Source organism: Antechinus flavipes, chromosome 5 (assembly GCF_016432865.1).
Source record: "Antechinus flavipes isolate AdamAnt ecotype Samford, QLD, Australia chromosome 5, AdamAnt_v2, whole genome shotgun sequence".
Taxonomy (NCBI): domain Eukaryota; kingdom Metazoa; phylum Chordata; class Mammalia; order Dasyuromorphia; family Dasyuridae; genus Antechinus; species Antechinus flavipes.
In genome coordinates, this window is record NC_067402.1 from 146,443,647 (window position 1) to 146,469,511 (window position 25,865).

Genomic DNA, 25,865 nt, shown 5'->3' on the forward strand with positions numbered 1-25,865 from the left:
AGAAAAGGAAAACTAGGTTACCTGAGGTAACATTTTTGGATTTGTCTATCACAAACAAGAAATGCTTCCTTTGAAGTTCAAAGTCAGTTCTAGACTGTAAAATTCTTAATCTGCTTATTAAGGGATCCTGATCAATGAGACAATATATCAGATTTTAAAATAATAACCAAAATTGCTAAATGCAAACGGAATTCTTTACTCTAGACCTAAGAACTTACATCAATTCTTGCTTCAAGTTCAGGAATGGGAATTCTCCGATTATAACATAACATTTGCCGACCAATATCTTCACAGATTGGAGTAGAACCTATTTAAAGAATAAAAATCTAGTTAACCAAAACACAACCAAAATAAAAACAAAACTCCAGCCTTCAGCCTTACCATCAAGTTGCAGCAGCATATTCGTTTTCAAAAGATTCTTAGCTCGGGCAACTTCACTTTCAGAGACACTTGTGCAGAGTCGTATCCTAAATAATGTGAAAAAACAAGAGATATCAAGAATCAATTATTATAGCAGCCTAGAATGGTTTTCATTATAAAAGTGTCTCATAAAACATCTAATGCAAGGATCTATTTTAATATCCTTTTTTAAAAAAATCACATCCCCAAAAGAGGGGTCTGATATATTTCCTGGGACTGGGAACCCTGCCACCCTTACTATGACCCAACTTTTGATGATTCAGGTGAGCATAAATGTTACTTCCAGATCAAATCTTGGAAACACTGCTAAAGGATACCAAGTCTGAGGCAAGAAACCTAAAGACCTTAGAAATAAACATCTTCAGTGTTTTTATCACTGCTGTCCTCTTTAGGAGAAAGACTTGGAAATGAAAAGGTGTTTAAAACTGGTTTGGGAAAACAGGAGTCAGAGTCCTAGATCATTAAAATAAAGGAATAACAAACTTCTAAGCCAAAAGTGAAATGCACTTAATGAAAAGTTCTGATAAAAACAAATGATGGAATCCAAAAAACGCAATAGAGATGCTTCTTGAAAATTAACACATACCTCAAAAGGTTATACAAAAAATACGGGTAACAAAGTAAACTGGCACAAGGAAGGAAGTTTGAGACTCGGTAGGATGGAACTTCGGGATGGATTAGGCAAAATCAAGGTGCAGGTAGTAGTTAATATTAAGACACAGAGATATATGAAAACCAAAGAATGTAGACGTGTTCAAATCCTACCTATGGCAGATACCTTTGCAAGGATGTGCTGAGAAGCCAATGAGATAATTATTTAAAAGATTTATAAATTTTAAAGCACTATGTGTCACCTATTACATCCAAATGAGAAAATCCCAGAAACATGCTGGAAAGCATTTGGGAGAAGATGAAAGAAACAAGTGACAGATATTTGGTTACTAGTGTAGTGGACAGAAACAATGAGTCAGGAAGACCTGAGTTCAAATCTTAATAATTTTTTTTTAATAATTTTTTATTGATAGAACGCATACCAGGGTAATTTTTTACAGCATTATCCCTTGCATTCATTTCTGTTCCGATTTTTCCCCTCCCTCCCTCCACCCCTTCCCCCAGATGGCAAGAGTCCTTTACATGTTGAATGGGTTGCAGTATATCCTAGATACAATATATGTGTGCAGAACCAAACAGTTTTCTTGTTGCACAGGGAGAATTGAATTCAGAAGGTATAAATAACCCGGGAGGAAAAATATAAATGCAAGCAGTTTATATTCATTTCCAGTGTTCTTTCTCTGGGTGTAGCTGCTTCTGTCCATCTTTGATCAATTAAGGCTCTCTTTATCAAAGAGGTCCACTTCCATCAGAATACATTCTCAAACAGTATCATTGTTGAGGTATATAATGATCTCCTGGTTCTGCTCATTTCACTCAGCATCAGTTCATGTAAGTCTCGCCAGTCCTCTCTGTATTCATCCGGCTGGTCATTCCTTACAGAACAATAATATTCCATAACGTTCATATACCACAATTTACTCAACCATTCTCCAATTGATGGGCATCCTTTCATTTTCCAGCTTCTAGCCACTACAAACAGGGCTGCCACAAACATTTTGGCACATACAGGTCCCGTTTCTTTCTTTAGTATCTCTTTGGGATATAAGCCCAGTAGAAACACTGCTGGATCAAAGAATATGCACAGCTTGATAACTTTTTGAGCATAGTTCCAAATTGCTCTCCAGAATGGCTGGATGTGTTCACAATTCCACCAACAATGTATCAGTGTCCCTGTTTTCCCACATCCCCTCCAACATTCTGCATTACCTTTCCCTGTCACTCTAGCCAATCAGACAGGTGTGTAGTGGTATCTCAGAGTTGTCTTAATTTGCATTTCTCTGATTAATAATAATTTGGAGCATATTTTCATATGTCTATAAATAGTTTCAATTTCTTCGTCTGAGAATTGTCTGTTCATATCCTTTGACCATTTATCAATTGGAGAATGGTTTGATTTTTTTATAGATTAGGGTCAGTTCTCTATATATTTTGGAAATGAGGCCTTTATCAGAACCTTTGATTGTAAAACTGTTTTCCAGTTTCAAATCTCAATTCTTAAGTAACCAATTAACTATTTCTCAGTTTCCTCATCTGTCAAATGTGGATAATAAGAATCTAGTAGTTAAAATTTCAGTGGTCTAGCTAGCAGTCAGAAAGTAGTTGCTTTTGGTGGAAAGCAACTGTGAAAAACGATACGGTTCTATATTTGAACCTGTTTCTAATTGGCTGTTACATCTCAGAACATTCACCTCTTGGGTTTCAGTTTTCTCATTTATAAATGAGGAATTGGACTGAAGATCTTAATTGTTTTTGTGTCATGGATCTCTTTGGAAGTTTGGCAAAGCCTAAGGGCTCCTTTTCAGAATATTTTAAAATACATAAAATAGAAAATCAATATTAAAATTATCAAGATGTCTTTTAAGTTCACAGAACCCAGGTAAGAGCCTCGCTAAACCACACCCAAAAAAAGATAATTCAGGAACAAGAACAAGCCTTAGACAAAGCCAGTTGGTCTTTTTTATATCTATATATATCCAGATGTTTATCTGGATAACAGATCCCTCCTTTGCTAGAGTTTCCATTCTCTCAAAAGCACAGTAGCTATTAATTTTTTATTGGCTCTAATGATTATTTCAAATTATTATAAAGGTGAAAGAACTAACTAAAAAGAGGAATTACTCCTCTGCCTCTGATTCTCACAGAGTAGGAGAAACTGATGGCTAAAGCAGAAACAAGGGCACTTTGGGGAAAGTGACAGTTTCATTTTAGAATGTATGATAAAGGAGATAAATTGGGCAGATTTTGACATGCACCCTTGTCTCTTAGAAATCATGTGAAAGGGTTCAAGAAAAGGATGAGAAGAATCTCATGATTTATAATTCTACATAGGAATTTAACTCTGAATGGATGGGGAAGTTCATAAAAATTCTGAAGGCACAAAGAACTGATTCAGATCAAGAGAAAGAACTCAGAAAGTTGATATGGTTGCATAGAGATTAACTTAGATTTTTAAATTATACAAAAGATCGAATTAAGGATGGGTGAAATAGAATAAAAACACGTCTGGACGTCCTCAAAAACAACAGGTGCAGTAAGATTCAGTATGTGTTCTTAGCAAGGAATGCTAAGGGAACAAAAAAGTGAGCATGATTCTTGTAGCTGATGGAAATGAATAATGGATGGGATAAGAATACAGATAGAAAAAAGGGAGAACAGCAGTGATTATTTTGCTTGTTTATTCAGCCAAAAAGAATCAAGTCACCATAAATTTAACTAACTTAACTGATCCAAATCCACATAATAAAACACTAAAAGAATTCTTAGATGTTAATGAGGCACTGTTAGTATCTCTGCAATTTAATTTTGTCAGAAAATTAAAGAAGTATAACTGGTGGATTCAAATACTAAGTAAAAAGAAAGAAGATGAGTGGAATAAGCAAACCATAGGACAATGAGTTTGAATTTAATTCCTGGCTGAACTCTAGATAATATCATTAAAGAGAAAGTTAGTAAACATGTAAAAAAAGAAATGATGACAAAATACCAACTGAGTTCTCAAAGAACAAGTCATGCCATATAAACCTTATGACTGACAGATTGATCAATAAATCTTCAGTACTTTAAAAAATGGACACATTTTGTTTTTAAATCATTTTCACTTTTAAACACATTTCTTCTTTCTTCCCTCACTAACAAGTTAGACTTTGTATCATAGAATAAAGAAACATAAGACAAATGAAGCTTGTTCAAGAAAACTAACCAAAATAAGTAAGAGTTTAGGTTATGCTCCACTGTGATGACACCATTATTTTAAAAGCAGCCGGAGTCAGGAATTCAGGTTAAGGAAAAATCCTCCATCTTTATTCTTTGTGGAGATGAAGGGGGATGATAATAGGAAGTGTGAGCAGCCGCCACATGAACTCCGCCAGCAGTCTCTTTGCCTCTCTCTTCACCCACCAAAATAATCTCTACATCATTTCCTATACAACACATCAAAACTTGCACAGAGTGGGCGGGGCCATTCTTTCCCCAAGCATATATTAATAGAGTATCGTCCAATTGCTATTTAGCCTCACATGCTTGGGACCTAAGTGCATCAACTCGAGCTTCAGCCCATTACACTCTACAGTTACAGCTCCCCACTTCTTCAGAGATTACCTAGATTTTAACAAATCTCTCATTTTGTACAAGATGAAGAGATAGGAACTAGAGCATGGCATAATTAGGTATTTTCTGAACTAGCTGAAAACAAATAGTAGTTATTAATTGCTGTTTGATGTCAATTTTAAAGAGATATTATCTAGTGGACTATTTCCAGGAAACTGACTCTGTGCTGTTTATTATGCTTATCATTTGCTCATATAAAGGCATAAATGATATGTTTGTTTGCAAATGATATGAAATGAGGAAAGAGTTGTTTTATGTACATCTTTAAGGTGGGAAACAGTACTTTAAAGATGTTTCACAATGCAGCAAAAATCTGTGATATGGCATGATAGATGGCATAGATACCTTAAAAGGGGGTGGGAGGTAGGAGGCTTTTGGTAGAGTATGCACCTTCCATGCCACATATTTTCCCCATTTAAAAGATCACCAGCAAATCAAGCTTGGAAAAATATTTGTAAATATATTTAGATCATTGTTTCTCAAAGGCATGGTTTAGAAACTTCTTAGTTTTCTAAAAACAGACCAAGGTGACTATCTTTAGAAGCACTTTAAAAGGATTTGAGAGAACCAATCAAATGCCTACTCTACCCCCAGATCTAAGTAGTCCAGACTTTGCAAGATAAGAGATTGCATAAAACCTTAAAATTATCTGAATACTAGTTCATTTTTTAAGCAAAATTAACAAAAGACAATTTTTTAAAATCTTGCTAAGATGTCCCCACCAAATCTTGTTCTTTATTCAACAAATTTTTGAAATTTAACATTATTAACAACACAATTAATGAAAAACCTTAAAACTAAGTAATATATATACCCCACCAAGATTTTAAACTCATACATCTGGTAATATTTTCTCACCATTCTCTTTGAACAAAGTGTATCATGTCTGCAACAGTAGCTGGCTCACAAACCATATAGAGTCCCCACAGTCCTGTATCTGTGTAGGAAGTATTGAAGGACTGGAAACTATGACAGAGGTTTCCATGACAAGTGATCTGGGCAAGCTTGCTAGACAAATTCTGTAGAAAGAAATAACACACTAGAATTACTGAAAAGAACGAAGAGCCTTGGTAGCATAAAAATAGAAATACTTTCCCTTAACCTACCTATATCCTCGAAACCTATCACCTTCTCCTTTACTGCCAAACTTCTAGAAAGAATAATCTGTATTCTGTGCCTCTCCCTCTTCACAAATTATAGTACTCACTTATAAATTTTTTGAAATTATCTGAATATATATATATAATTTTTTGAAACTATTTTCTCAAAGATACTTCCTTTATCTTTATCTTCAAATTCAATGGGACTTTTTTGAGTCTCCATCCTACTTGACTCCCTACTTGATATGTGACACTGCTGATAACTTATTCATGAAATTTTCTCCTCCTTTCATTTCCATTGACACATTTCTCATGGTTTTCCTCTTACTAATATCACTGCTTTTTTGCTGGTTCCTCTTCCTTCTTCTGGATGGCAAGTTTAATCAAATTAAACTAGTTTTAAATTTATTTTTTTAATTTAATTTCTAGTTTTAATAGTTCAATGGCTTTCTTATTTTCAATTTTATTAATCTCTCCTTTGACTTTTAGGATTTCCAATTTAGTGTTTGGGGATTTAAAATTTGTTCTTTTTCTAGCTTTATTAGTTGCATGTCTTTAATTCATTGAGCTGCTTTTTGTATATTTTATTGATGAAAGCAATCAGATATAAATTTTACCCTACATACTGGTTTGGCTGCATTCCATAAATTTTGGCATGTTGCCTAATTATTGTCATTTTCTTTAATGAAATTATTGACTTTTTCTATGATTTGTTCTTTGACTTGCTTATTTTTTTAAATAACCCACTTATTTTTAATTGTTTTAATCTTTGCATTGCTAATTACTGAATGTACTTTTTATCGCATTATGATCTGGAAAAGATGTATTTACTATTTACTATTTCTGTATTTGGTTGAGAGGTTTTTATGTCATGATATAGTCAATTTTTATGAAGATACTATATACTGCTGAGAAAAAGATATATTACTTTCTATCTCCATCCAATATTTTCCAGAGAGCTATCATATCTAACTTATCCAGAATTTTATTTAAAGTCTTCTTTCTTGTTTTTTTTTTTGGTTAGATTTATCTTAGTTCTGAGAAAGACAAGTCGAGGTCCCCCAGTACTAGAGTTTTATTGTCTACTTCCTCTTCTAACTAATTCAATTTCTTCAAAAATTTAGATGCTATACCATTTGGGGTGTGTGTGTGTGTGTGTGTGTGTGTGTGTGTGTGTGTGGATGTGTGTGTATTTTTTTTAGTATTGATATTACTTCATGGTCCAAGATACTCTCAGAAAGATATAGTTTCTTTCCTTATCACTTTTAATTAGAATCTACTACCTTTGCTTTATCTGAGATATTATGATTGCTCCCACTGCTTTTTTTTTTTTTTTGCTTCATCAGAACCATAATAGATTCTGCTCAAGCTCCTTACTTTGTGCATGTCATTAGCTTCTACTTACCCAATTCTAATTTTTAAGGAATCATTTTCTTCAGAAGATTCTGTACTTTTTTTTTTTTTTTTTTGCATTTGGCTAATTCAGTTATTCAAAAAGTTCTTTTTTTATTTTTCCCCCTCATGTTGTTTTAAGTTTTTATTTAGCATTTCTTTTTCCCCAGTTACACGTAAAAACAATTTGATTTATCATTTGTTTTTGAAACTTTTGAGTTCCATATTCTTTCCCTTCCTCTCTGCCCCGACTGAGAATGAAAGTAATTCAATATAAATTAAACATGCAAAACATTTCCATAATAATCATATTGTAAAAAAAAACAAAGACAAAAAAAAAAAATTCCCCCAAGCGAACAAAAAACCCTCAAGAAAAATAAAATTTAAAAAGTATGCTTCTCCTTTCTCATTCAGACAGCATTGTTCTTTCTCTGGGGACAAATAGCATTTTTCATCATAAGTCCCTCAGTTTTTTTGGATCACTGTGTTGTTGAGAATAAGTCATTCACTGCTGAGAACAATTAATTGATTGCTGCTACTTTGTGCGTAGGACATTTCACTCTGCATCAGTTTATGAAAGTCCTTCCAGTTTTTCTGTGCATTCTGTTCATCATTTTTTATAGCACAACAGTATTCCATCAAAATCACATATCAGAATATGTTCAGCCTTTCCCCACCCCAGTTGATGGGTATCCCTCAATTTCCAATTCTTTATTTCCAAAAAAGAACTAATATATATATATATATGGGATACAAATACAGTAGTAGTATCATAAGTCAAAAGGATATCATGGTTTTATAGCCTTTTGGGCATAGTTCCAAATTGTTTTAATGAATAGTTAAATCAGTTCACAACTCCACCAACAGTACATTAATGTCTCATTTTTTCACAGCCCTTTCACCATTCATCATTTTCCTTTCCTATGCTACTAGCCAATCTAATAGATATGTAGGCAGCAGTACTTCAGAATTATTTTATTTGCATTTCTCCAATTAATAGTGAATTAGAGCATTTTTTTCATAAAGCTAGAGGTAGCTAAGATTACTTCATCTGAAAACTGTTCTTATCTTTTGATCATTTATTAACATTTATTAATAAATTAATACGGTGACTTTTTTTATAAATTGGACTCACTTTTCTATGTTTGAGAAATGAGGCCTTTATCAGAGAAACTTGCTTTTTCTTCTTTTTTTTTTTTTTAAACAATTACTCTTGCTAACTGTATTTCCATTTTCTCTCCTTTCATCTTATCTCTCAAGGAGTGCTGAGTTTTTCTTGAGTGAGTTTTTTTAATCTCCTTTTTCATTTGGTTAATTCTGCTTTTTAAGGAAGTTTCTCTTCATCTGTGCATCTTTTACCATTTGGGCTATTCTCTTTTTAAGAGATTTATTATTTTTTTTTAATTTAATTTTTAAAATCCTTTTTGAGGTTGAGGGCTTGAAATCAATTCTTCTTTAAGGCTTTGCATGTAGCTGCTTTGATTTCATTGTGTTCTGAGTTTGTGTTTTGATATTCCTTTTTTATGGTCAGGTTTTGTTGTTTTTTCCTTTTTTGGTTTGTTCATTTTTCTACCCTATTTCTTGACAATTAACTTTTATGTTAAAGTTGGTTTCTGCTCCCTGGAAGGAGAGAATACTACCTCCTCAAGTTTCAAGTTTTTCATGTTGCTGTGTTCAGAGCTAGTTCTGGGTGGGAAGGATGTGTGTGGTTAAGTTTTAGTTTTTCCAAGGTGGTATGATCTAAGGAGAGAGCTAATCACTACTCTCCTGAATTGTGCTTGTCTGTGAAACACCACAAATACTCTTTTCTAACTTTTAACTGTGACCAGGGTCCCCACTCCTTGTAGTGCTCCTCCTTGCCCTAGGACTGTGACATAGAACTGCTTATGGGCAATGCTATAGAGTCCTGCTCCCAGGACTAGCAAAGGGTCCCCTACAAGTTCTTTTTGACCATTTATCTGAGCCCCTTACTGTCTGTATGCTGACAGCTCTAAAAGCCATTGCAGCCATCTATTTAGTCACTCCCAAAACCTGCTACTGGTTTGCTAGATGTGGCTTCTGCTCCACTCTCACCTCACTGAAATAGATCTTTCTGACTAACCTTCCAAGTTATCCTGAGTTGGAAAATTATTTCATCCTGTTCCTTTTCTGGTTCTGCCATTGCAGAATTTGTTTTGAGACATTATTTTAACACTGTTTAGAAGGAAATTTTGAAAAGCATAATTAAATCCATACTTTTCTCCGCCATCTTGGCTCTATCTCATCTTGATCATACTTTTAAACCAAATAACATGTTATGATGACACAAGAAAATTTGGATTCTAATATGTGGTCATATCTTATAAAGCAAAATATTTGATAAGCAAGTTCACATGGTAGATAGATGGCCAATACTGAAGTCAAGAAATCCTGGTTTTAAGTCTTGCCTCTGACACATAAAATAATATGATGGACAAGATATTTAATTTTTCAGAACCTTTAGGCAATTCTATAAGACTATAAATTATAGACAATTATATTGTCAATATGTATTGCTTGAGGAAATTTCTATTTCAAGAATTCCTTACAGAACCTAGAGGTCTGAACAAAAAGCATAAATATCCTACTTTTTGCAGGAGCATGGAATCACCATCTTTGAAACTCTCATTCCTCAAATAAGCTTTAAATGCATATTCCATAGCATAAGTTGCAATGTAAGTTCCTTGAAGCAAGAATTGTTTTCTTCTCATCTATATATCCTGAATCATAACACAATGTTTAGTAGAGAGGAGGAGCTGATAAATGTTTGTAACATTCAACTAAAATATGAATTGGTATTACCTTTCTTTTGCAGAAAGTGCTTTCCATTGAGCTGAATGCACCAGTTCCAGAATCTTTAAATGCCAAAATTCAAAATTCTACCATAGAAAAGAAGTAAAGGATTGACCTTTGGAAGAATAGTCTTTTAACTCAACCTTATTTAAAACAGAAAATTACTTTTAATATCACTCACCATTCCTCCTCCAAAAGAGCGATCCCAGTTGCCAATCAGAGTATTTGCAACCATAAGAGAGATTGTGTCTGGATGAGACCAACCAACTGCTTCAACAGCAATTGCAATATGTGCCAAAGGCATCTTGTCATCCCTCACACGAATCTAATTAAGATTAAGAAAAGACAACTCTAGTTAGGAAAATGTAAAATGCAGGATCATATGTGGAAAAAGCTTTATAAAAAAATGTTAATACTTCAAAAGTTCTATAATTTCAGGTGTGTATTTTTCCAGGTCAGTCAGAGCTAGCCCACGACAGGAGTTCTAATCTCTGACTGGGGTTGAGGACTCACCTCATGGTATGTGCTTTTCACTGAGGGAAAGTTAGAGCTGAAAGGGAGATTAAACCCTTTTTTTCCCCCAGGGTTCTTCTGACATTGCAACCCCTTCCCCTCCCCTTTCCATCCTGTGTTGCCTCTTCTCTCCCCGACATTTTGTGGATTATTTCATGGTTACTATGTTAAGAAAAAGGCATATTATAATAATTAACATTTTGATATGAAGAATTATATGTGGAAAATTGTATTTTCAGCAATCTCTAGCAAAAAGACTAATTTTTAATGAACACACGAACCTAGCATTCCCATTTCCCATAGGTTCAACGTATCAATATTCATATTTTTTACTTTTATGCCATTTTCTAGGAACATTACCTCTCTGAAAATTAAAAATATTGTGTGTTTGTCTGTGTGTGTGTAAAAAACAGAAAACAGTTCTGATCAAAAATCAAAGAAAAGGCTTTATTATAAACATTTTCACAATCATACTATAGCTAAAAGCAAAAATCCAGTCAATATTTTTGATTACCCTGAAGCTCTCCACTGTATTCTAGCTATCTCCAAGCTTTCCAGATTTCATTACCATAGCTGATTACCATAGCTAATCTGCAAAGTTACCTTGACAAATCCATTATTCTTTGTGGCCTATTTACCCTAGCACATCCCTTTGCTATGCTGGCCTCAATCTCCCACTGGTGAATTCCTCCCAGGACTTCCATTTTTAGAAGAAGCCCAACCCAGCCAACTTTCATTCCTTTTCTTGTATTTTGCTTCGGACTTTCGAGTCTTTAACACCATGTACCATGAACCCACACTAGATACCTTCACATTTCTCCTCCCTACTCCCAGCCCTATTTCTAGCTGCTCTTATAAGATGTTTTCTCCCATTAAACTATAAGATACTTGAAGGCAGCAGCCATCACTTTGCTTATATTTCTATTTGTGGCACTTAGCACAGTACCTGGCACATAAGTATTTAATGATTGCTTCTTGTCAATTTGAGACTTAAGTTCCCATCTATCATTCCTATTAGAAACATTTACATAGCTCTACCTAACTAGTTAGCTAGCTATATTACACACATATCAGTTGATAAAAGGAAATCAATGAAATGTTTTAGATGGCTTGTGAATTTACCTCACTTCCTGTAAATTTGCAGGCAGGCAAAGCTGGTATTTTTCCTTCATGTGCTGATAAAGAATTACCAAAATGAAATTTTGCTAAATCAAGCAGTTCATCATGAGACACTCCTAAAATGAAAAGAAAATATCTTTATATATATAGAGTTTGTCATACAATTAAATCCTAACATTTTTTGTTTTACCATAAATTCGGCATGTATTCTAAATAGAAAATATTTCAAAGTCATCTAAACTCAAGTAGAAATTATATTTAGTTTTAAAAATTAAAATTACATAAAATTTTTCAGAAATATCTTACTAGGTAATGTAACTAAAACTGTAACCTCAGATATTACAAGAGTCAATCTACAAACTAAGTCACAGAGAAATGGAGATTAAATTTGATCTAAAGCCCTTAGGGAGAGCTTGCTAGTATATAGAGTTGTTTGCATTTACATAGTTCTTAAAAGAAAAAGACAACTTTATACCAAAATTAGCACTTTTAACTGGATGTGCTAAATTCCCTTCATAATGTTTGGGGACATGATGGAGAAATCAAAAGGAGCACCACCTGGTAGGAAATGAAGAAATGGTTGGCCCGAGTGCCCCCCTTCAGTGGAGGTTGTGACCCTAACTAATAATACTCAAGGATATGAAATGTACATAAGTAAAAAATAAATGCAAGGTAATTTGAAAAAGAGAAAAAAGCACTAATAACTGGGAGGATCAGGGGCATCTTCACTAAACTGAATATTGATGGAAGATAAGAATTCTAATATGCATTTCTGGTATCGGAGACAAGAGGTAGGTAGGACGATACCAATTTCAGGGAACAGCTAGTAGTCCAGTTTAGTTGAAAGACAGAATTATAAAGAACTTTACTAAAGCTAATAAATTTAAGTTACAGTTACACAAAGATCCTGGATAAAAAACAGAAAAAATCATCACCAGCAGGTTGGCTACTAGGTGATCAAACCTTTTTTGACCACAATAACTCACAAAATCATCCATCTACACTGACAAAAAACATGGGCCTTAATCTTTATCCTGAACTCTAATCTCATATCACCAACTGGCTGACAGACATTGCCACTTAGCTGTGCCATGGGCATTGCAAACTCAACATTTCCAAGGCTCTTTTTTCACTCTAAATACTATCTTATCCCTATTAAGTACAATTACCTAGGTATGTTGTTGGAATCTTTACAAACTGCTAACTCATTAGAGTTGATGTTTTGGGCCAGAACCAGAAACAAGGTACTAAGTAGAACTAATTGATACAATGCTTGTATTGACACCTTTACTCATTGGAGTTCACAAGTATGGGAGATTCACAAAGTAAACTTTGTAACTTTGTGAATTCACACCTCCCTTGAAGCTCTTAGGGCCAGAGAGCACTTTGGGAGAAACCCATAATCCCTCTCACATCCCACAATTCCTCTCTCTCTAATAAATAGAGCTTCAAAGGGGCCAGTCAGAAGAGTTTTCAGAGGAAGAAGCTACGAGTCAGAGCTGAGCAGAAGATTGAGAAGGCTCTCTCAGAGGCACAACCAGATTGATCTCATACCACTGTGATGGCTGGGCTCCTGCACTTCTCCTACTGAGACCAAGCTGATCTGAAAGACTCGCCAGAAAGCTAGCCGAGCCCCAAGTGAAGGAGACAAGAGATTCATTCCATCTTTGTGCTGGCTGGAGGCTGAAGAAAGCAGAGGCAGAGGCTGAAGCACAAAACCTTTGGATTTGGAGACATTCGGAGGGAGCTCTTGGAACCAAGTAGAGATATAGGCCCCTAAGCTAACCGAGCTATATTGGAGGCAATAAAAGATCTGAACTTTTATTACCTGGCTGCATTTTGGGTGATTATTACTCTGAACTGATACTAAGGCTGCCTCCAGAAAACCTCCCTCAAGAAACCTGCACCTCCCCCAGAAAGAATCATCTTATATATTATATTAAATAAGAAAAACACCACAGTATGTAACCTCTTTGTCACCCATGACTATATCTTTTCCTCATTATTAGATAACCAGTAGGCAAATCTTATAGGTTCTACCTCCAAAAGTTCTCTTCTATCCATCTCCTTTTCTCCACTCACATGTAGTCACCATGTAGTTCAGGCCCTCATCTCCACTCATTTGAACCATTTTAATGCCCCACTAATTTCCAGTCTCCCTTTCCAATAAATCCTTCACACAAAAGACTGGTAAATTCATTGAGAAGGAGACTCAGTTCAATCCGATATCCTACCACACGCAAGGCTGCAAAGAATACAAAGACAAAAATAGGATCCCTCCAGCCAGTCAATAAGCATTTATTTATCACATGCTAAGATCTGTGCTAAGTGGACGATAGAAATATGAAAAAGGCAGTCCCTACCCTTAAGGAGTTTACAATCTAATGGGGGAAGACAACATAGAAAAGGAAGTTTAAAAGGGGGATTACAGGTGGAAAAAGAAGGTAGCCAGACAACTATTAAAGTCATCTTACTAAGGTAGAGTTCTGACCATTCCCTTGCAGAAAACTGGTGATTTTGTATTTACTTTAAAATAAAATGCAGATTCTTCAATCTGACATTAAAGCTTTCCACAATCTAACTTGAACCTTTTAAACCCCTAAATAACTGCCCCCCCCAATATATTAGTCTTCTTTATGAAATCTGTTTTTCAAATAAACTGGACTACCAGCTGTTCCCTTAAGTTGGCCTTCTATTTCCTACCTCTGCCTCCAATATGAGAAATATCAAAATTCTTATCTTCCTTCAAGATTCAATTTATCATCTCTTCAATTAAAATGTCCCTGATCCTCCCAGTTATTAGTGCTCTTTCCTTTTTCAAATCACCTTGCATTTATTTTTTATTCATGTATATCTCATACCCTTGAGTTTTAGTTAAGGTCTCAATCTCCAAGGAAGGGGGGCACTCAGGCCAACCAACTCTTCATTTTCTACCAGGTTGTACTCCTTTAGATTTCTCCATCATGTCCCCTCACTGGATACTTTCCCTTCCCATCTCCCTTTCCATCTTCTTTTTTGTGTGTTGTTTTTTCCCTTTAGACTGTAAACTCCTTGAAGACAGGAATTGCCTTTCTTTTCCATTTTTGTATCCCCATAAGCATTGGCTTACTACAATGCCAGGTACATAAACTGACACTTAAGAAATGTTTATGGACTTGGTAGGGGATATTTTGTTTTTGTTTTTCTATCTTTTGGAGTCTAACACAGTGTGAGACATGTTATAGGCTACTGAACTGAACTGAGTCTCTCCCAATAAAATCACCAATCTTTTGAAGTATATGCAAGTTACCAAAAAAGCATCAGCAGCAAAAAGATGAACCAAGACACACTTATAAACCCCAAAGAAATTAAATCTAGAATCAATAGTGAAAAGTGGAAAAATTGCAAAAGGAGAAACAAAACATTTTGATAGTTAACTTAAAATGGGGGGTGAGGGTAAAGGAAACCACGTGATAGGGAATCCTTTGCTCTATTTTCTGTCCCTATGCTATCAAACAAATGGTACCAAACTTTTGGGAGCTTTATTGTCATGTCTGTGCATTCAAATGCCTGGTGTTTTCAATGGAAACTTCAAGAACTTTTCACTCATGATCAGTAGATCAGCTCCACATTGTGCCAAGAGAAGGTTTAGGAAATTTAAAAGTGTTCATTCAAAAGAAATCAAAATCTTATACTCAAAAAATATTTGTTAAAGAAATAAATTTAAAAGTCTCCATAAATTAAACATCTTCCAACCAAAAATATGTCCCACTCTATCTTTGATTTTGAACTTTACTAATATGGAAAAAGTTCATAATTTATTCTATAACTAAAACATATTTAAGATTAAAAAGATGTTTCTATCTTTCAAAATGAATGAAATATCTACTCCACCTCTTCTTCCCTCTACCTTAGATTTTTATAGATTTAATGACTTAGTTATTACTTGTGGAGCTACATGGGAGCACCTCCCAACCAGTTTAAACTAATGTAAAAAACTATGGAAAAGAGCCCAGTGAAATGGACACAAAACATATCAAATACTTTGCATGTCTGATCACCTACCTCCAGCAGCAGCAAGAACAATCCTTGGACCCTTATAATGTGTTGTTATGTATTCCACCAAATCTTTACGGTTTATAGATCTGAAAGTGCAAAAAGAAAGATGGTTAAAAAATAAAAGAAAAGTAGAACATCACTGACTTCCAATATGGCTTTAAAGATGTGCTATAATAACATGTGTCAGATATGTAAGAAGAATCATCTGAACTGTCATACTTCATACTAAAGAAAAAAGCAAGATATCTATATTTCTCATCTATACTCAAGAATAACCTTGAGTAAAAGTGAAGTACTACCTAATAACTGATTCTTCCAAATTTTAAGGTTTGTAAGCTTAAATGTCAATTTAATAAATATATATCAAGGAGTCATGTGAGGTTAAGTACAGCAAATAATACATTATGTAGTTACATTTTCATGTTTATATGATTAACAAATGAAATCTAGAATCTCTAAGTTGACACATCCAAGCATGGAAAAAACAATACTCTCATGGCAGTCTGTTGGAATCCTTACAAAGTGCTAATTTAGCATAGTACTTAGCAAATCCTCTAGCTCACTAATGTATTGAAGTACTCATTGGAGTTCACATGTTTGGGAGATTTCAGGGTTTAGTATGAGATATCCGAATTCACACCTCCCTTAATCCCTGCCTCCAGAAGGAGGAGTCAACCTTTGGGAGATCATATATAAATAGGCTCTTAGCTTCCTGAGTTACTTCGGAACATTGCTAGGGGTCGGAGAGGAGCACTCTGGGAGATTGAGAGCTAGAAGCCCTTTTGCAGAGGCAAGACAGATTCATTTCCAACTTTCACCTTGGTGCTGGCTGGCTGAAGAAAGCAGAGGCATAAGCAAAGGACAAAGCTGCAAGAACTCTTAGAACCAAGGAGAGAGAAAGGCCTCTAAGAAAACTAATCGGACTATGTTGGAGACAATAAAAGATCAGAACTTTTATCACCTGGCTGCATTTGGGTGATTATTATTTTTAACTGAAACTAAGGCTGCCTCCAAAAAACCTCCCCGAGAAACCTGCTCCCAGAGAGAACCATTATATTTTAAAGAAGAAAAACACCACAGCAGTTCATGACTGATGATCTACCATATTATTTCCTATTACCACAAAATCCTGAGCATCAGAGAATATACTCACTTTATATTTTCTGTTGGTCCCAAAATTGTCCGTCCAAGAGCAGTATTTTGGTAGGCTGTAGCATGAAGATAATCAAAAACGACTTCTTGTAAATTGGTTTCAACTTCCTGCATCTCTCGGAGGATAACTCCACGTTCCCGTTCAATCTCAGCTTCTCCCAATGTACTATTCTGTATTATATCAGCAAGAATTTCCACAGCTAGTACCAAAAAATCCCAAAATTTATGAATTATCATTTTTACATTAATAGAACATGACAAAATTTTACATTAATAGAGCAACAGTATGTCCTAAAGATTAGGAAGACCTGAATTCAAATTTTTTCTTTTAAAATATACTAGATATAGAGAGGCTCTTTGGGGCTAAGAATCTGCTTTATTTTGTTATTTAATGTTGGATGCAGAGGAAAGTGAATGTGTTTTCCCATACCCCTCTTCTTGTGATGATAGTAAGTTAGAAACTGCAGAGATTAAACATGGAACCCTGTAAAAAAAATAAAAATAAATAAAATATACTAGCTATGGGATGTGAGCATATTAATATTAATTTCTCAGCTTCATGCTGTATGACTATGAGTTGGATGTCAGTATATTTTGATAGAATGAGATTCCTCATTGGAGTTTTCTATCTCAATGAAATAAGTCTGATAGAAAAACAAGACAAAAAAAAAAATGGTTGTCAATAAAGCTACCTAGTGCTATGCAAAAAACAAAAAAAAAAAAAACAAAACAATACACTAGATACCCAAGGCACCTAAAAAATGTAAAGATTATTGTTTATAGAAATAAAAAATGGGAAAAGGATTCAATATTTAACAAATGTTTCTATTTTCTGTTTGGATTTATGATTCCACCAGAACAATGTCAGCTGAGAACTCCCTCTATCAATGCAGATCAACAATTAATAGCTTTTACAATTTAATCTTACAACTACCTAAGAAGAGACTGAGGAAACACTAGTTAGGATGAAATTCATATGAAAAGACTGTAATTTTAATTGAATGTACACTTAGTATAAATCAGTAATGAGAAATAAGAGTCAAAAAAGCTACTTCAGTCTCAAGTGACCAAATATAATATCGAGAATTAGGGAATAAAGAGGTCTCACCCTGCCTTGCTCAGAATGTATATGAACTACTGTGTCAGTTCTGGGCATCACATCTTAGAAGGGACCTTCAGCAGACAGCCAAAAGTGAGAGATTATTAAGGCAATGAGATTCAAAACTATATGATATGAAAATAATTTGAGTATGTTTACACTGACAATCGACAAGGAATGTGCCAAAATATTCTAAGAATTGTCTTAAAGAACAAGGGTGAGACTTATTCAGTTGAAATGGAAGAACTAAAATTAGTGATAGAAATTTTAAGGAGATAGATTTTAGAGCTGTCCAAAAGTAAAATTAGTTGACTTTTAAGATGGTGAATTCTTCATAATCAGGAATGCTGCAAAGGATTCATCCATTCAAAAGGGGGTTAGACTAAAAGATTTCTAAGTTTTTTTTTTCAATTCTACAATTCTATTTTTCTAAAGCTCTCATGAGAAAAGGGAAATATGGACCCCAAAAGAAATATATAATATCCTTCAAGAGATATTTTCAAAATTTTGTAAATAAAAATAATAAATACCTCTTGGCAAATCTTTTGAGAAGGCCTTAGCATAATACACTGTTTGTTCTCTGGATGTGTAAGCATTGAGGTGAGCACCCATGTTCTCAATCTCAAGCTCCAGATCTAATTGAGATCTTTTTTTGGTGCCCTAAAAAAAGGGGGGAGAAGAGTAAGTGAAGTACAGAATTGATTAAGTTGACTATATAGTCCGCAATTTAACAAAAACAAAACTTTTTTAAATTTAAATTTTATTTTTAGTTTCAGTTCACTCCATCCCTTCTCCCATTGTCCCAACAATTGAGAAGGTAAAACGAACAAAATTGCAAATATGTGTAGTTATGCAAAATAAATTCCTGTATTAGCCATGTCCAAGAAAAAAAAAAACTTCAGTGAAATCTGCACTGAGTTTTATCACAGATCATTGCTACTAAGTCTTTCAAACTTGATTACCTTTACCATATTGCTGTTACTACGTAAATTGGTTTCCTAGTTCTGCTTACTTTACCATTAGTTTTGTGCAAGTCTTCCCAGGTTTCTCTGAAACTATTTTCTTCATCATTTCTTACAGCATTGTAGTATTCTATCACAGTAGTCATTCCCCAGTTGATGGGTACCCCTCAGTTTCCAATACTTTGCTACTACAAAAAGAGCTGTTACAAATATTTCTGTATATGTAGATCCTTTTCCTCTTTATTTTCTTTTTTTTTTTTTAGACAAAGAATAAATAGCAGTATGTGCGGTTTAATACCTTTTTTGGGAAAAATTGCAAATTGCTTTCCAGAATGGTTGGACTGGTTCACAGTGTTTCCCCACAGCCTCTCCAGCACTTGTGATTTTTCATTTTTATTAATTTAGCTCTTTGATGGTTGTAAAGTGGTAGATCAAAAAGTAATGATTATTTTTAAGTACCAATTATATAAGCAATGCACTATACTCCACATAAGATACAATGTTTATTTGAAAAATATGCATTTATGAAGCCTAAAGTGAGGAAGGCAAGATGACATACAACAACTACTGTAATGACCACGTATTTTAAAATCAGCCAGAGTCAGGAATTCAGGTTAAGGGAAAATCTTTGATCTTTATTCTTTGTGGAGGTGAAGGGGGATGGCTATCGGACTGTGAGTGGCCACGACACAAACCTGGCCAGCAACCTCTCTGCCTCTCTCTCTCTCTCTCTCTACCCACCAAAATCATTCCTACGTCATTTCCTATACAATACATCAGAACTTGCACAAAGAGTGGGCGGGGCCATTCTTTCTCCAAGCATATATATTAATAGAGTATGGTCCAATTACTATTTAGCCTCATGTGCCTGGGACCTCAGTGCATCAACTCGAGTTTCAGCCCATTACAAACTACAAATAAAGCATACACAGTGAGTACATGAGAAAGGTGCTTTACACATCACATATAAGGACTACAAAGAATATGAGCCAAGGTGAATTTCAAGTAAACTGCTCTGATTGCTTAAGGGAAAAGTACATTGGGCTCTAAAGGCAAGTAGGTGGTGTGATAGATAAGAGTGCTGAGCTTGGACTCAGCAAGGCCTGAGCTTGAAGCCTGTCTCATACTTTTGCCTGAGTTTCTTCGACTAAAACAGTGACAATAATAGCACCTACTTCTCAGGGTTGTTCTGAGAATTAATAAGACAATACTTGCAAAGCACTTAGCATAGTGTCTGACATAGCAAATGCTTAATTAATCCATTCTTCTTTTCTTTCCTTCCTTCTCAAGAGGTGCCTATTTAGATTATCCTTAGATCAAAAAAAACTTTTTCTCTGAACTTTAAATTCAAGTATCACCAATATCTTAAAGATGCCACTGAAGACCAGCAAAGACACAGTAAAATAGGACAGTAGAAAAGAATGACATGTGCTCTATCACAGATAAGTAATCAGCTTTATAGTCTGAACGAAAATATACCAAACAAATCTGACAACTTGCCTTAAAAGCCATATGTTCCAAAAAATGAGCTGTTCCATTATTCTTCTCATTTTCATATCGACTTCCAGCATCAATCCAAAGTCCAACCTTATGAAAATACCAAAAACAAAACAAAAAATAACAAAAGACCACCCATTTTGGTTTATTACTTCAAAGTTATATTTACTGTAATGAATTAATAGTTCACTTATAGTAGTGAATAGGATTCAAGATGTGGAATCATCAAGGTTGTTAGAATATAATACGAAATAACATTTGCTACCAGGACAAAAATGATAATACATTGTAAGAGCCAAAGGAAACAGTAGAAAGAGTAATGTCTTATATTCTGGGCACAAGGTCACCACTGGAAACCAAAGATACTAGCTGTGTTATCAAACAAAGGACTTAAGGCCTGAAGAGCAGTAAATTTACAGCCAGTAGTTGTCTTCTTGAATCCTCACCCCAAAATTGGTTACCTACTGTGCATGTTGAGAGGCCAGAGTCTTCAGAAGCTACTCTGAGTCCATTTTCCAAAGTTGTTACTCTTGTCTCAGGAACATTCAAAATTACTTGTGCAGCTGCTTGTGTACTTCTTAATCTGTTCACTCCAAAATTTATGGGCTGGGGAAAAAATTACAATAAATATTATACTCTAAATAAACTATATAAATCTATAGCCAACTTTCAGTTACAAAAATACGAGATGTCTGCATGTCTTAGAATATTTTTACATCTCTTAGGATTCTCCCTTCCCTGGAATAGTGTTAGTAGAAAGAATTCCAGCCTTGGAGTAAAGAAATTTGAACATAAATCCCAGTTCTGAGACCTATGTAATCATATACAATGATATGCTGAAGCTCAGTTTCCTTATCTATAAATGGGGATAATAACAACACTAATTACACATCAAAGAGTCGCCAAAGGAAAAAAAAGTCTGTAAACCTTAAAGCACTAAGTAAGTGTGGGTTAATAGTATAGAAGCCATTCAAAATGGTGAATATGTCTGCTGAGGAATAAGTTCATAAAACTTGACAGAGTTCTACTGATCTAATGGAAGGAAAAGAGCCTGAATTTGGAATACAAAGACATAAAATTGAATCCATCCATCAATAATCACTTATTAAAACTTACTATATGGATGCCAGTGCTAAGGCAATATTCTAATACCTGGGTTACAAAAAGACAAAAGACGATCCCTTCTTTCAAAGAATTCATAATCTAATGAGCGAGAAAGAAAAGAAATATGTATATCAAGCTATGTATAGGATAAATAAGAAATATTACAAGAGAAAGCCCTAGAATTAAGAGGGGTTCAGAAAAGCTTCCTGAAGCAGATTGGACTCTAGATGGGACTTAAAGGACACCAGAGAAGCCAAGAAGCAAGAGATGAGGGACAACCAGAGAAAAATGCCTAGAGTCAAGAAATGGAGTGGCTTGTTTAAGTAACAGCAATTGGACCAAAGTCATTGGATTAAAGAGTACATAGTGGGGAGTGATATATAAAAAGATTGGAAAGTTGGGGGGGGAGGTTATGAAGGGTTTTGAAAGTTAATCTGGGGGGGCAGAGCCAAGATGGCAGAGAAGACACATACTTCATTCTGAGCTCCCTTCTACCCTCACTTGCTAACTACCTAATTCTGCCTCAGAAAAAGTGCTTGAATGGTAGAATCCACGAATATTGGGAGTACAATAAATTGCCAGCTGGAGATAATTTGGAAGACCGCCAGAAAAGGTCTGTCTTGATCAGATGGGAAGAGGCCTGTGCAGGTAGGGAGGCAGAGCACAGAGGCTAGCACACTGAGCGGAATGGGGCAGAGAGGTTTCTGTGGGTAGAGAATTTGCAGGGAGAACTCTACCATAGGCTGGAAGTTTTGCTTTGGTTGCAAAGCAATAGATTAGTAGAGAAGTTATGCAAACATCAAAGGTAGAGTGTACCCCAAAACGCCAGAATTTAAGTGACTCAGCACAATCACAGGGCAGCTACGCAGCCATAGTCTGCAACGGGGGCTTTTCCACTACTCAGCCGCTCATCCCAGGGCAGCCGCTGTCAGTGGGGCTCTGCCCAGAACAGTAACACTTCCACAGCAGCGTGGCCATTCTTTTTAGCCCATTGGCAGGACAGCTCTTGTCTGTCTATCCCTATTCTGTAGAGGAAGCTGAGACCCTCCTTGTCCTGAAGGCAAGACCCTAAGGGCTTAAAAAAAAAAAAGAGTAAAAAAGCCAAGCGAGCTCTAACTATAGATAGCTTCTATACAGCAAGAGAGCAGATTTCTAACCCTGAGGGGACTAATAGCAGACAATCTCGGGACAAAACCCCAAAGGATGATATAATCTGATCCCCATCAAAAAAAGGCTCTCCTAGAAGAAATTAGAAAAGTTCTTAAAAGAGAGCTAGAAGAAAAATGGGGAAAGGAAAAAGAAGCTCTGAAAGAGAGTATGGGAAAAGCAAATAACTCATTAAAAGAAAGATTTGATAAAGTGGAAAAAGAAAACAACTTCCTGAAATGTGAAATGGAAAAGGTAAAGAACTCCCAGGGAAACAGAATTTGCGAATTGGAAAAGATAAAGAACTCAGCGAGACTTACATGAACTGATGCTAAGTGAAATGAGCAGAACCAGGAGATCATTATACACTTCGACAACGATATTGTATGAGGACATATTTTGATGGAAGTGGATTTCTTTGACAAAGAGACCTGAGTTTCAATTGATAAATGACGGACAAAAGCAGCTACACCCAAAGAAAGAACACTGGGAAACGAATGTGAACTATCTGCATTTTTGTTTTTCTTCCCAGGTTATTTATACCTTCTGAATCCAATTCTCCCTATGCAACAAGAGAACTGTTCGGTTCTGCAAACATATATTGTATCTAGGATATACTGCAACATATCCAACATATAAAGGACTGCTTGCCATCTAGGGGAGGGGGTGGAGGGAGGGAGGGGAAAAAAAAATCGGAACAGAAACGAGTGTCAATATAAAGTAATTATTAAATAAAAAATTAAAAAAAAAAAAAAGATAAAGAACTCCCAGGAAAGTAGGATTCTAAATTGGAAAAAGAAAATAACTATTTAAAAAAAAATTCCATAGAGCAAAACTACTCATTTAAAAACTCAATTGGATATATATAAAAAGAAGTAAAAAAAAGTTAATGAAGAAAATAACTCATTAAAAATCAGAACTGAACAAATAGAAATGAACAATTCGTTGAGACATCAAGAATCAGTCAAGCAAAACAAAACAAAACAAAACAAAAAAATGAAAAAATAGAAAAAAATAGAAAAAAAAAATAGAAACAATTCAAATACCTAGGAGCCACAATAAGGATCACACAGGATCTAACTGCTTCCACATTAAAGAATCAAAGGGCCTGGAATATATTCCATAAAGCAAAAGAACTTGGAATGCAGCCAAGAATAAACTGCCCAACTAAACTGAGTATTTTCTTCCAGGGAAGAAGATGGACATTCAATGAAACAGGTGAATTCCATTTATTCCTAATGAAAAAGCCAGAGCTAAACAAAAAATTTGACCTCCAAATATAGGACTCAAGAGAAGCATAAAAGACAAAAAGAACTCTTGAGAACTGTATTTCTATTACAGACATACATAAAGAACAATATGGTTTTACTGTTATAATATTTAAAAAAAAAGAAATAGAAATGGAAAGGGGATTGTATCAGAAAAAGGGAAAAGGGGAGATAAAAAGAGGGAAATTATATCCCACAAAGAGGCAAAGGAAACCTATCATATCTGAGGGAATTAAGGGAGGGGAGGAACATTGTGTGAATCTTACATTCTCATCAGATTTGGCTCAAAGAGAAAATATTAGACATATTTGGTTTATAGAGAAACTTCTCTCACCTCATTAAAAAGTGGGAGAGGAAAGGGGAAAAGGAAAAGAGTAGGCTAAATAGAAGGGAATACAGAAAAAAATAAGGGAAAGGTATAAGAAAGGGAAGGAACTCAAAGGGAGTGGGAGGGATTCTAAAGAGGGAGAGAGCTGTGTGAGGCAACTGATGCCCATAAGTTTAAATACTGGGAAGGGGGGTAAAGGGGAAAAGGAAAAGTATAATCTGGGGTAATAAGATGGCAGAAAATACAGAATTAGTAGTTTTAACCATAAATATAAATGGGATGAACTCTCCCATAAAGCGGAAGCAAATAGCAGACTGGATCAAAAGCCAGAATCCTACAATATGGTGTTTGCAGGAAACACATTTAAAGCAGGGTGATACATACAGAGTAAAGATAAAAGGCTGGAGCAGAATCTATTATGCTTCAGGTAAAGTAAAAAAATCAGGGGAAGCCACCCTTACCTCAGATCAAGCAAAAGCAAAAATTGATCTAATTAAGAGAGATAAAAAAGGAAACTATATCTTGCTAAAGGGTAACATAGACAATGAAGCAATATCATACTAAACATATATGCACCAAGTAGTATAGCATCTAAATTCCTAAAGGAGAAGTTAAGAGAGTTGCAAGAAGAAACAGACAGCAAAACTATAATAGTGGGAAATCTCAACCTTGCATCCTCAGAATTAGATAAGTCAAACCATAAAACAAATAAGAAAGAAGTTAAAGAGGTAAATCGAATATTAGAAAAGTTAGATATGATAGATCTTTGGAGAAAAGTGAATGGAGACAGAAAGGAGTATACTTTCTTCTCAGCAGTTCATGGAACCTATAAAAAAATTGACCATATATTAGGACATAAAGACCTTAAAATTAAATGCAGAAAGGCAGAAATAGTAAATGCATTCTTTTCAGATCAGGATGCAATAAAAACTACATTAAACAAAAAACTAGGGATAAATAGACCAAAAAATAATTGGAAACTAAATAATCTCATCCTAAAGAATGAATGGGTTAAATAGCAAATCATAGACACAATTAATATTTTCACCTAAGAGAATGACAACAATGAGACAACATACCAAAATTTGTAGGATGCAGCCAAAGTGGTAATAAGGGGAAATTTTATATCTCTAGAGGATTACTTGAATAAAACAGAGAAAAAGAAGATCAATGGATTGCACTTGCAACTTAAAAAGCTAGAAAAAGAGCAAATTAAAAAACCCCAATCAAATACTAAACTTGAAATTCTAAAATTAAAAGGAGAAATTAATAAAATCGAAAGTAAAAAAACCTATTGAATTAATAAAATTAAGAGTTGGTTTTATTAAAAAAAAAAACAAAATAGATAAACCTTTGGTAAATTTAAATAGAAAAAGGAAAGAAGAAAATCAAATTGTTAGTCTTAAAAATGAAAAGGGAGAACTCGCCACTAATGAAGAGGAAATCAGAGCAATAATTAGGAGTTACTTTGCCCAACTTTATGCCAATAACTCTGATAACCTAAGTGAAATGGATGACTACCTTCAAAAATATAGACTGCTCAGAGGAAGTAACTTGCTTAAATAGTCCCATTACAGAAAAAGAAATAGAACAAGCTATTAATCAACTCCCTCAGAAAAAAATCTCCAGAACCAGATGGATTTTACATGTGAATTCTACAATTTAAATTGTTCATTTAAAGAACAATTAACTCCA

The 25,865-nt window shown here is 34.8% G+C and overlaps 1 protein-coding gene across 1 annotated transcript in view; it reads right to left on the minus strand.

Annotated features, from left to right (window-relative positions):
- The window catches only part of PMPCB (peptidase, mitochondrial processing subunit beta), a 38,888-nt gene that overhangs the window by 1,228 nt on the left and 11,795 nt on the right, over positions 1 to 25,865 (minus strand). The window contains exons 3-12 of the mRNA XM_051961627.1: positions 20,790 to 20,930; positions 20,328 to 20,414; positions 18,396 to 18,525; positions 16,768 to 16,966; positions 15,621 to 15,700; positions 11,580 to 11,692; positions 10,126 to 10,269; positions 5,500 to 5,660; positions 382 to 467; positions 219 to 307 (exon numbers count right to left, since the gene is read on the minus strand). Of these exons, the coding sequence (XP_051817587.1) occupies positions 219 to 307; positions 382 to 467; positions 5,500 to 5,660; positions 10,126 to 10,269; positions 11,580 to 11,692; positions 15,621 to 15,700; positions 16,768 to 16,966; positions 18,396 to 18,525; positions 20,328 to 20,414; positions 20,790 to 20,930 (1,230 nt within the window). The remainder of the gene's footprint in view (positions 1 to 218; positions 308 to 381; positions 468 to 5,499; positions 5,661 to 10,125; positions 10,270 to 11,579; positions 11,693 to 15,620; positions 15,701 to 16,767; positions 16,967 to 18,395; positions 18,526 to 20,327; positions 20,415 to 20,789; positions 20,931 to 25,865) is intronic.